Below are 12,671 nucleotides of genomic sequence, written 5' to 3'. Positions count from 1 at the left end.
AGTCAGTAGGATGGTACCAAAGTTAAATTTAGAATGAGTAGAAATGTATTTTCTCTTTAAACTTTCCTTCGCACTCAATCATGCATCTGTTGCTTTTCCTCAGGACACTGACCATGAAGAGAGAGTGCTCAAAGGTGTGTCTGTTGCCATCCTCACCATCAGTGAAGATGATGATGCTGCCATATCACCAAATGTGCGAGATGTAGCGGTCGTGTTGGACAGGACCGTCGTGCTTCATGACCTACCAGACCTCTCTACTGCCTTTGTATACCTCTTTGGCCGACTGTATGCCATGAACATTGATTATCCAAAGGAGATGAGGTGTAACTTTCAAGTGATTCAGACTACTTTTTTCGAGCTTGTCTCTCGATGCTCGCAGCGCATGCAGTCTCTGAAAACAAAGCTTTTGCTCTAAATGATAATGGGGAAGCCAGACAGTACCTAAAGCTTTGTTTTCTCCTGTTTGAGTGCATTGTTGTTTGTTCTCATGTTTAACCATGTAAGTCACCTTCACCTCTGGAATAGAGATTCACAGAATTTGTAGAAATGTCAGTTGCCAGTTCACAGTAGGGACATATCCAATGTTTTAACTATTCAAGTTCATTGTTAGTACTCAGGTATGAGTTAGGTGAATGTACATGCTTGCACGTGCAGACATGTTAAGTCTACAAGTCCCCTTTGCCTGTGAAATAGAAATATGTGGACGTGTCAGTTTCCAGTTCACAAGATGTGCTAATATATTATCAGTGTATTTATAACTTTTAACTGGGCTAATTCATTGTGGTTAGTGCTCATGGAAAACCTATACTTGTACAGCCACTTAACTATGTTGAGGTGGTTGGTAGGATTAGTTTGATTTCTGTTTACTTAAGGCCAGACTGACCTCATTGAGTACTTTTAACTCATGTTCAAAATATTTTTAACAAGGAGAAATAAACAAGGTTTTAGCTAACTTTGAGCTGTGTGCCCTTTTATTATATGTATTATTGTATTTGAGAATTCCTTTAATACAATTACAGCAACATACCTTTACATTGAGTTATCTAGGACAATTTCTATCTCACTGAAGCAAGAATTATATATTTATTCAACTAGTATATCTGTGTTTGTTGAAGGTAGAAATACATGGCATTGAAACAAAGATTTTATTGTTAGCCTCATAGGAATATCATAATTCTGTGAACAAGAAAATCTAAGTTGGCAGAACTCGAAATACAATTACAGCAACATAAATTTGTATTGATTTTTTTTGTCTCACTGAAACAAGAATTGTATATTTATTCAACACAAATATCTGTGTTTGTTGAAGGTAGAAATACATGGGATGTCATAACTAGGTGAACAAGAAAATTGAAGTTGGCAGAACTTTTGTCTAAACTTGTAAATCTTAGTTAAGTCAACTACTGTAGTCGAAAGTTGAGAAAACTTAAAAAAATCTCTTGCATCAAGTTGCCTTGATAATTTAAGTTTTCTCAAGGTATATTTTTTTACAGTGTACAAAAATACATGCAGCATATACACTGAGCTCAGCTCGACAGATTCCTCTCTGCTGGCCCTTCCTCTCTGGTCCCAAACCACCGCGGCATGAAAGACAAGTCTGTATGCTCCGTGGTAGCAGGAGACTTGTATGGACCTTGTTGACAGCTTCAGATGAACCATTCCCCAAAGAAACACAAACTAGGGAGAGGTTCTTTTTTTTTTTTTTTACAAACTTGTTTTTCCCCCCAAACGCAGATATTTCCCCCAACAAAAAAAATCTAAACTTTTAAAAGACTGGGTTCAGAGTTGCTTTGATTTTCTGATATATTGCTCTGCTTAAAAGAGATTTATCAACTAGGCAAGGCTCTGAAGACGAGCAATGCCCATGCGACTCGACAGAGTGCCAGTGTAACTTGTTATGAAACAGTCAACATTTTCAATTATAAATTCATCTTAAAATGTTCAAGCACTTGATCCAGTGTGATGAGCTATTCAGCCAGAGCCAACAGAAAGTCTCAAATGTAACCTTTCCATATTTCATGTGTTCTAATCTCTGTTAAACTAGTTAGTGAGCAGAAAGCTACAGAGCTGGCCGGTGGGTTTTGGCGAGGGTGTGTGTGATTCAAACAATTCAATAATATACAGTAAGCCGGTTTACAAATCAGCAAGCAGGCATTTTCTTAAGAAAACATTCTTGGCACAGTGTGACTGCCGTGATTCCCTCTATGCTGCTGTGCGATTTGTATTTGTTTAAGGGTGTTAATGAAGGGTTGCATGAATAATTAAAGACACACAAAGCCACAGCCCTATGAAACACATGAAGCATAGTGTGTGTGGGGGGTATTCTGGTGATCGGATGCTGACCCCTACTGGACGGCCCTGTTGCTGAATTCAACACTGGTAAGACTGACTCAACATGGTTTTCGGGCACCACCACAGGCCACACCTATAACTATTAATGCATTAATAGGTCAGTTAAAGTGACATTTAGTAGTTAGTAGTTAGTAGTTAGTAGTGAGAAAGCTCTTATTTCTATTTAAAATATTTATTTCCCTCTCTTCATATCATTTGCAAAACGAAGAATGAGAACCTTAATATTATCAGTGAGCTATGTGAGGATCAAGATGCGAGTGCTTTTCAGCCCTTAATTCAGATCATAATGAAGTCCACTGATTCGTTCCCCTCACTCGGATCTCACTCACACACACAAACCACATGTACAACGCTTCCCTGTGAACAACAAAACAACTTTTTTTTGTTGCCCTACAAGTTGAGGAAGGCCCGCTTCCCAATTCCTCCTTACTTTTTACGCCATCCCCCGTCTACCTCATACACACAGTCACACACCCACCAGCGCTGCCACCCCACCCGGCTCAATTAGCACTGCGGGTCCAAGGGTGTGAATTATTTAGTGATGAATTATTAATAAATAATAACAAAGGGGCTCGGGGGAGACGCAGCCCGGTCAATTAGGAGAGAAGGGAAAAGTGAATACGAGCAGCGGGGGGTTGGACGCAGGGGATCTGCAGCTGATCTGATCATCATTATCGCCGCCCGTCAGACACAATTACCTCGGCTCCGCACATCAAACAACAGCCCCTCCCTCTGACTCTGACAGCCCTCCACTTTCTACTGCCTCTGTTTAGCCAACACACTCACAATACACAATCTACAACCATCTTGGATATTAATCACATATCGTAATATGGCCACAAAAAAAACTTGCTGATTATGCTAAAAATAATATATCAGGACACTTCAAACATGCAGAGGCTCAGGTCAGTAGTTCAGTTTCTATTATGTATGAGTGAGCAAGGTACAGTTGCCCTTTAAAACGTGTTCAGTCTCTTAGATGTTATCATGATTTATTGATATACAACAATGAATAAAGGGGGATTTAATGTGGCCTTTTTTGACAAAACTTTTAATGTCAAAGTGAAAACAGACCTATACAAAATATCTCAATTAATTAGAAATATAAAAGAGTTATGAACTCCCCTTTATTGGACAAACCTAAATCATTTTTAGTGCAGCTAATTCAAAGTTATAATTCGTCAAATTGAGATCACATGTGTGTCGTCAAGGGTTTCAATTGATGGCATAATAAATAAACATGTTTGGAAGTTAGTATTCTTGGATTTAATGTTGCAGGAAAATAAAACATGAAAACTTCCAAGGGAGATTAATGAAACAGTTAACAATTGCAGCAAAAAAAACTGTAAAACGTTGATGGCGACTATGCAAATAGCACAGAAGAGGTCCTGTAATGTTACAGAGACATCTGGTAACTTTGAACACACAACCCACTGAGTGACATTCTGTAGGTGCAGTACAGTACACTCTGAGTGAAAGTATCGGTACATAAGAAGATTGTACAGTAGTTTTCAAGCATTCTCTCTATCTCGGTGTCTTTTCGTCTCATTAACTCAAATGGATTTGACTTGTCATGGTTCATCTATAATTTTCCACAAGCCTTTGATATTCAGTCTGCAGATATTAAAAATGCAGGGTTAACTTGTCTCTAAGCCTGCCTCTGTGTGTGGAAAAGTCTCTCAACACAGGGGTTTGGGTTTGATGTGATATGCAGAAAGAACTGCAGGAAACTTTTGTGAAAATGTTAAGATATCTTTTTTTAAACATTATTAATAAACTATAAATCAAATTACTTTGGAAAATATGCTCCTTTGAAACTGTTAATTCTCCTGAAGATGCAATATAGTTTGAGCAGTGCATGTGTGTAATGTCATTAAAACCATACTGTTTTCCACAGGCATTCACTTAGTTTACCGGGTATTTCAGACATTGTTACATATTTGTCAAACTGTTACTGAAGTTGAACATATTCAGAGCATGTGACTGTTTGATACCACAAGATGGTGCTAAATGTAGCCTTATAAAAAGTACTGTAATGCTCTTATTTTGATCATTTTCAATAATTTAAGCAGCAAGACCTCAACAAGCTTATATAAAGATATTTGCAATGTAGAAGTGAATACTGTTTCTTCTTTGTATGAGTTCAATGCCTCTATAGCAGAGTGAATATCTCCGACGTATTCATTGTGCATTATGGTTTTGCAATGCTACTCCAAGTGCACAAGGGGGCAGCCTTTGTCTGTTGAACAAGATAGACCCCCCTTCAAAAGATGACAAAGTACAAACTCACCCATCCAGAAGAGTCTGCTGTTATGTCTGTCAATCCCAGCAACAGTGTAGCTGAGCACGTTCTCCAAGAGCCGTCCAACCTGCAATATAGACCAGTGGAACAAAAGGTATTTCAGTGTCTTTGATTATTGAAGGAGAACCTATGAAAGTCTACAGTAACACCAGATGTGATGACAAATTAGATTCAAAGCGGTCCGTCATCACAAAAATAGAATTACTGCATGCATCACGATAATATTCGATAATTAACTTGCAGACTAATATCAGATTTTGCTATTAAAGTGCAGCTTCTCTTAATGGCCTAAAGCCCACTTGCCAAATCCTTAGAAAAAGAAACATGGTGCACTTCCCAAAAATGATTGATTAAACAGGAGAGCTGACTGCGGTCTTACTCAGACAGTTTGTGGCCAATATGAGAGGATAAATCTAGCAGCGGGTGACGGATAATAGCTGACCAGAAAAAAGAACAGTAACTGGGCAAAGGATTTTTTCTGTCAAGGGAAGCTTGCACACCATGACTGACACTCTGTAATACTCATAACACACTGTTATTTAGTTCACTTTATTGTGTACGCCGATGAGGTAACATTTTCTTTCTGCAGTAAATTCTGTAAAAATTATGAAATAATGTCAGTTTCAAAAAAAGGTTAGTCTCAGAAGGGGAAAAAAACAACCTTCTTGCTAAAACCATATTGATTGCCTCCAAGCCTTTCTGTCATCCATCTTCTCTCTGGGAATATCGATGACTTTAACTACTCAAAGAGGATACAGTGAAGCAGAAAGCCAGTCTGGGAGATGACCATCTTTTTATGAATAATACCTCCTCTCTCTGTATCTGTTTTAGTAGCAGAGGTATTTTGTTAGTCTGGGAGGTTCAGAGAGAGAAGAAGTGTCTCAATTTGCATCAGCATGTTTGAGGAAACGTGCTCTTTAAGGGCCCTTCTGGGGATTAACAGAAACACAGATACACTTAGAAAAAAACTGATGGTATTGTAAAATATTGTAGGTACAGTGTGATGAAAAATTACACAAATGTTCTCCAAAGTAGACACAACGATGTGTAGAAAGTGAGAGATCTTTTTCAAGAGTATGCTTAGTTGTCTAGTTTTGTTGGACTTGGAGGTCAATGGGTGAAAAGACAATCAGATATCACGCTGTCTGTTGAGCTCAATTATACTGATCTCACTGACCAGGCTCAGCATGCCAACTGCACAGCTTCTCTGTAAAATGCTTAAATATTTATGGGCAAACTGCAGTCACCAGAAACAAATGCATTTTAAACGTGATTTTCCAGACTGACATTTTGTCCACCATATGATGGCCGGTCATTATGTGGATTAAGAGCCATGAGCAAATTACTCGTGGTTACTATTGACCACAAAGGTGAAGGTTCAATCAGTTTGGAGGCGATGAACTAATGAGTCCATCAGGGAAGGGTTTGGTTTGGGTAAAAACTCAAGTCATCAATCAGACTGATAAAGAATAATGCATGCACAGAGGCTCTATGACAATAAACATAAGCCAGTATGCATTTCAATTAAAATGAATGGTTCACAGAAACACTTCATTTAGATACACAATCGCAATTATACAGGAAGTTGTACATATTTATCAGTGAAATATTTAGTTATACAAAAAATACTTTAACTAACTAAAACTTCAAAAACTAGCACTGCCTGTGTGTTCCCTGTGCTTTGATATTTGTTTGACATAACAAAACTGAGAAGTGAAATCTCTGAGTTGGACTTACCCTGTTTAAATTGGTGAAACAGTGCCACGCCGCGCCAATGCAGACTCCCATGACATCGATAACCGTGTTGCAGTGGTCTCTGAAAGCCGCAGACAACATCAGACTATGACAGCAGAGGATATATGCTGCTTTACACAGATTTAGTTTCTTTATTTTAACTCTTTGCACTTTTAAGTAACTGTTGTGTAGCTGACTGAACAAACAGACAAAACGTACGTTAGCTTGCTAATATATGACCCATTTAGCATGAATACATAATAAATAAATTTAAAAAGGAAGTAATAGTTATCTGACGTGATCATCGTAATCCTGGTCATGACTGTTTAACTGTTTAAATTACTTTGAAAAACAATGACACAATATACCTCAAATTACAAAACGTTATGTTAATAATGTCCGATTGAATGAAGAAATAACATCAGCTAACGTGAAAGTTATGTTACACTTTGTGATGCTATACCGACTTCAAGTTTATACTTTTGAATATTTTTAATTGGATTTATTGGACGTGTTTCCTTGCAACCTTAACCTTCCTTACCAGCTCAGATGTTTCATAGGTAAATGGAGTAACCCAATTTGGGAAATCACTAGTTTGAAACTTGATAATAGAGGTCAGGAAGAACTTTACACTCAAACTTAGGAACACATTTGTGAATAGGTGACCCAAACCAGTCAGAAAAGGCAGCTGTAGAAATCCATTCATCATTTGAACTACAGATTCAACTTACAGGAGCCACTCTATAACCACTAGAATGGAGGCTTCCTTTGCAGGTAAACCAGCCGCTGTCTAAACAAAAAAAGTGGTCATGACTCCTGTAGCTGGGATCCCTGCTGCTCCTATATGCTTGACACTGCTGATGTCACACTACAGATCAAACACACATACTGTACTCTACACAAACTGTACCATGCATTTTTTTAAGTCTCCTCTTAAAAACCTCAAATTAAATACTTTACAACAATATCAACTCTGTCTATGTGATGATGATGCTAAGATTTCTTAAAGAACAGGAAGAGCAACTTATGCAACTATTTTTGTATGTGTTTTTACTTTTTTTATACCAGGTGTTTTGAAGAGGCTGACTCCACTCTCATCCAGCCCAGCGGGACCTTTCAGCTCCTCTATGGTCAGGTGGATGAGCCGAAATGTCTCCTGAGCCCCAAGCGTGACCCTCCTCACGTGGTGTTTGAGCTGCTCCCTGGATATGTAGCAGCGGACAACATCCTCGTCTGAGACCGACTTCAGAGTTGCCGGGTCCTTGGCTCTGATGAGCAGCTCCGGGTCTGAGCGGTTGTAGTCCAGCACTGCACCAGCTAGAGCACGGTGTATGTACGGGTTCAAATCTAGTCAGGCAGACTCATCTTTTTTTGTAGAGCACATTGAGCTGAACATGTCTGTAAAATTTAAAATCAATTAATTTCTCCATATAAACCTCATGATATTTCTGTGTGTTCACAGGTGAAGAATGGTCACATCAAGAGAATCATGGATGATGACATCCGCTCACTGGTGTTGGATGTAGCCTATGGGGGATAAACGTCAGGTGAGTTTATGTTTAACTGATTCTTCAGCTGAGGTCAACCTATTTAAGCACTCTTCACCCTCATTCATCTCCCTTGTCTTTCTATTTTATCCCTGCAGTAGTACCAACTACATAACGTGTCCCGCAGACCCCAAGAAGACATCAGGCTTCCTTTTCTCGTTATGACCATCAAAAATCTCAAGGAGGAATTCAGCTTTGAAGTTGAGGTAGGGTAGGCAGATACAGATACAGACGGCTTCCATGTCTTGGTGTCAGAACAAACAAAGGTGTGATGCATAGTTATGGGTTTCTTCCTTGCAGTCACCAGATTCATGCTTTCTTCCTATCTTTGAAAAAACATTTAGGTGTTAGATAATACAAATTATCAGTGGTGTTTCAGGATGAGCAATTATCAAAGCAGGACACGAGTGTACCCGTCCATCTGCTTTATGCCTATGAGCCTGGATGATTGCTGGAACCGGATACAGCTCAATCTGTCAGACCTCACCAGGGGGACCTATGGAACGCATTACGTCATGACGCTGCGTGTAGAGGTCAGAGACGGACTGGGAACCAGCTGTCACCAGATGCACTTGTGTGCCTGTAGATCCTCATTTCTGTTGCTAATTTCTGAACTGTTTTCCTCTCAGATCCACGCTGTTGAATAAGGAGAATTTACTTCTCAGACAGACTGTCAAATACCAGATGAAATAAACAGCATTAAATACATCTGTATCAATAACCTAGACAATAAAAAAACACAGGTAAATATAATTAAATCTATGGTTAAATAATAATATACTGCTATCTACTAGTAGAAATGGTAAACACTCTGCGTCTCCTTTTACAGGCTGTGCTCTGCCTTCACTCAAGGAACAGAATATGGTGGAAAAATAAATATCAGTGCCAACAGCAACAACTCTGTGAACACAAACATGGCTTTGATTAAACTATGTTACGAACTGTATTGCATTAAACAATGCACTGATTAATCGAAAAGTTTATTCTTGCTGTATACATGGATACATGCATATTAAATCACCTATAGTCCACTACTGTTGCTAACATACCCTCATCGGCCCAGATGTATTTATTTATATTCATTAATTTATTTTTCTTCTGTTATCCTGGTATGTGCTTGCATCATCGACTGTAAATAGCAATTGCTCGCATACGGTCATATTGCTTTGACTTTTATTTTGAAATCTTCGTACTTCCGGGTCACCTGTCTTGCTTTGCGTCTCTCTTCAAAAGAGAAATTTAGTAAAAATCTAAATCGGCTCGTTGTTTGACTTTGGTTCTCTCGTATTTTGGTTTTTGGCTTCAGACAACAAAAACGTGAAAACAGTGGTGCTCTTCTATTCTCCTGTTTCTCGTTTAAAACGTGGTATTTCTGCGTGTGTGCTGTAAGGAGGAACTAGTACACAGCTCAGGCGGGGCTGTTCCTCCCTCTGTCCCGTAGCGGTCGTCTCAGCTCATCTGTGTACATTTACAGCGACAGCAACCCGTTTCCAGCCGGGGACACCGGGACTAGCGAGGCTCACGTTGAGGGAGTATCACTGACCGGAATGCCCCAACAGCACGGCTAACACGTTTTCACGGCTGACGATGGCTTCGGTGCGGATGGTCGGCAAAGTTACGGCGAGACTTTTGGGAAGTATTCAGCCTCTTCGCTGCGGTCTCAAAACTACCCGCCCGCTTCCATTTCTTCACCAGGTAAAGCAACCGTTACACCGACGTTGAGTACTTAGACCACCGCGCGCGCGCACACACGTTTGACGGACTGGTTTCCTGCTTTGTGAACACAACGCGGTGTACTTTGCTACACTGTGTCGACGTGAATAGCTAACGTCAGTCATTTGAGGGCATTGTTCAAAGACTGATTTCTTTTTTTTTTCTGTTACAACAACTTCACCTGTCTAAAATCTGGTGTAAACCTATAACTAAAATAAGAGATGTTGGTTGCTATTGTGCTTGAATGTGATCCATTTTCACATTGGCGCTAATTGAAGTATTTCAACTGTGGAGAGAGGCAACACTCACTATCTGCCCCTGTCTGTCAGTCATTATCTGTTTTCTATTTCAAATAACAAATCAATTATTCATGTGCATTACCTTCCTCTACAGGGGAACATGACCGACTGACCATCACAGCACCTCCTCACTAAAGCAGTGCTCATTCAATTACCCCTCTAAGGAAGCTGTTAATGGAGAAAGAGACCATGATTAGGCTGCTATTTATACACTTCTAAACTTTAAGTAGAGACTTGCTTTGCCCTTCACAATCCCAAGAGACACCATTAACACTGCTGTACTCTGCAGCTGACAGTATGCTCAGCATCAAGATCAATATATTATTAGCATAATGCTAGAGTTGTGCATTAGGCTTGTCTGCATTTATTTTTCAACACTGATCATCATGTCTGAGTAATTGTCAAAGATGGAGCGTAAATGTCTTCCTGTATGAATCACTTGAATGCTCAGTTTGAGAGAGAGAGAGAGAGAGAGAGAGAGAGAGTGAGAGTGAGTAGTGGTGCTGCAGAAAATGAAACCCCACATGGAGCATAACCAAGAGGCGTCTGTGGTTCTACTTACTCCTGTTATTAATGAACTGTTAAATCTCAAATGTATGACCCATTTTTGTCATCCATTGCAAAAAAATATGCATAGGTCAGCTGAGTCGTGAGCTCCTGAGCGGACGCCCCGTATCTGTGCAGGACGAGCGGGGCACGCTGTGTTGCTAAATGCCAAGATCTCCATGCTGAGTGAATATTAACTTACAGTTTGAGGGATTGAAGAGAATTACATTATTTCGGTTGGATGGGCAAGCTGCCATGAGTCACTCCTCAATGCAAGTGTGACCAAGATGATTTCTATTTTTACACTGCATCATAGTATATATAATCACAGTAGCAGTTTTCCCATTTCCCCCTTTTGGCAGACTGTCTTGCTCCGGCTACCCATGGACCTGCAAACCCAATTTAGAGCGCCGACATTATTTAAACAAAAACAGAACTCCTCTAACTCATCGGTGTGCTCAGCGTGTTCCAAACTCCCCTCTTTGAACCTCTGAAGATACAGCAGTTTAGCCTGCTTAATTACATGCAACAATGGTCCTTGCAATTTCAGGGCCAACGTCTTTAACTCCTCCATCACCCCCACATTGGAGGAGTGGCAGCATACCGGGTTGTTTTTGAATAGGCTGGTACAACACGTGCTGTAAGAGAGCCATTGACAAGACAGATTGTATAAATACGGCTGCCTATAAAACCAGTTTTAGGAATCCCTAAAGCAAGATGGCAGTTTATATATGAGATGATCTAGGAAGCAGTAGCTAGTGATAAAAGGGATCAGTGTCGCCAGACGTGTTGGATAAGCAACTGAAAATAGATCTCCTTGAATCGTGAATTAACAGGTGTTTGCTAAATCAGTTGAGTGTGCGCTTTCGGCTGCTCTTGTGATACCGCAGTCGGGGGAAAGTGTCCTTTTACGTCTGATTTTATTTAAAGGATTTGTAAAATGAGACATCATCCACTAGTATGCCGGAGATAAAGCCTCAAACAACATCTGCTTTCATTTTTCTAGTGCCCTCAGCAAAGGATTACCACTTGGGGAAATGTTATCAAGGCAGACAGTCACATTGCTGTTTTCATAGTGGGCTGCCATGTTTGTGACTCCTGGATGTGTGGGTGACTACCAGTAGCAGGTGTGATTGCAAACCAACCTATTTCCCGAACTACAACTCCTTTTAAGCATGGAGTGACAACACCGCAACATTGTGTTATGGTCATTCCTTCACATATACATTTAAATATTAAATAGTAAGTACATGTATGCCTGATGGAGAGATAACTATCTATACCACAGAAACCTTTGTCACTGACGTTTTTTTGTCTGACGTCTGGCTCCATCTGCTGTGTTGCACATTTCATCGTCTAGAGATGGCATTATAATGGAAGATGGTGAAAGTTTCATCTCAGCAAGCCTGACTGCCTGCTTCTCAGTGTGAAGACGGGCAATGCCAGGCCGGCATAGCGGCTGTTCCTTATGCGGGCAGCATCCACAGAAGTATCTCTTTCAGACTTGTGTTTCACTCTGTAAATCAACGTCTTCTTGATCTTGGGACCAGTGTTGCTCAGTATGGGAAATTCCTTCAACAGAGCTGTAGTGAGAGAATTAGTGTTAAAGTTAGTTGACTCCATTTTAAACCTGGTATTAACATGTGATCTAGGTCAAGTAAGCATACCCTATATTCCATCCGGAGACTTTCGTTGCATGTCATACTGCTTTCTCCCCCCCATGTTTCCTGTCTGCTTCTCTTCTAACAGCTGTCCAGTAAAAAAATGATTAAAAAGATGTATGAGGGAAAATGCATGTTAATGTAAAGTGTAGGCCTATTGCATGCAGAACCAGTTGGAATGCTTTCAGATAGAACACATCCGGAGGTGGTCTGGCTCACATGTAATCAGATCAACACATTTTTAATTTAAAAAAATCTGCCCAACAAGGTAAAAGGTCACCTAAAGTCTTATACTTTTCGCAAACGGTCTCAAAGCTCGTCAAGGTTCTCCGTTTCCTTTGCCCGTCTGCGTCCGTGTGTTGGATGTGCACAGAGAGGCGAACTCATGCCAAACAAAAAACCCACGGGGGCCGTGCCTGATGGCGGGACGTCGCTCATGCGGATGCGGCAAGCATAAATCAAGCTTGACTGTGCCACTTCGTCCTGCCTCAAGCAGGACTGGCAAAAGGCTATGGAT

General features: G+C 40.2%; 1 protein-coding gene and 1 long non-coding RNA gene across 2 annotated transcripts in view; one reads left to right on the top strand and one right to left on the bottom strand.

Annotated features, from left to right (window-relative positions):
• Positions 1-3,043: 3,043 nt before the first annotated feature.
• On the bottom strand, positions 3,044-9,805 carry LOC116392009 (uncharacterized). The gene is made up of 3 exons (XR_004213304.1): positions 7,454-9,805; positions 6,392-6,470; positions 3,044-4,721 (listed from the first exon to the last, which is right to left on the bottom strand). It is a non-coding gene; the product is annotated as an uncharacterized LOC116392009 (long non-coding RNA).
• Positions 9,127-12,671, top strand: part of LOC116392005 (calcium uniporter regulatory subunit MCUb, mitochondrial) — a 16,614-nt gene continuing 13,069 nt past the window's right edge. Inside the window, exon 1 of the mRNA XM_031863094.1 lies at positions 9,127-9,630. Within this exon, the coding sequence (XP_031718954.1) occupies positions 9,523-9,630 (108 nt within the window). The 5' untranslated portion in view covers positions 9,127-9,522. The remainder of the gene's footprint in view (positions 9,631-12,671) is intronic.

This window comes from Anarrhichthys ocellatus, unplaced genomic scaffold (genome assembly GCF_004355925.1).
Source record: "Anarrhichthys ocellatus isolate YVR2014 unplaced genomic scaffold, GSC_Weel_1.0 scaffold28, whole genome shotgun sequence".
Taxonomy (NCBI): domain Eukaryota; kingdom Metazoa; phylum Chordata; class Actinopteri; order Perciformes; family Anarhichadidae; genus Anarrhichthys; species Anarrhichthys ocellatus.
The sequence above is the reverse complement of the archived record's forward strand: the minus strand, read 5'-3'. Positions and strand labels throughout refer to the sequence as shown.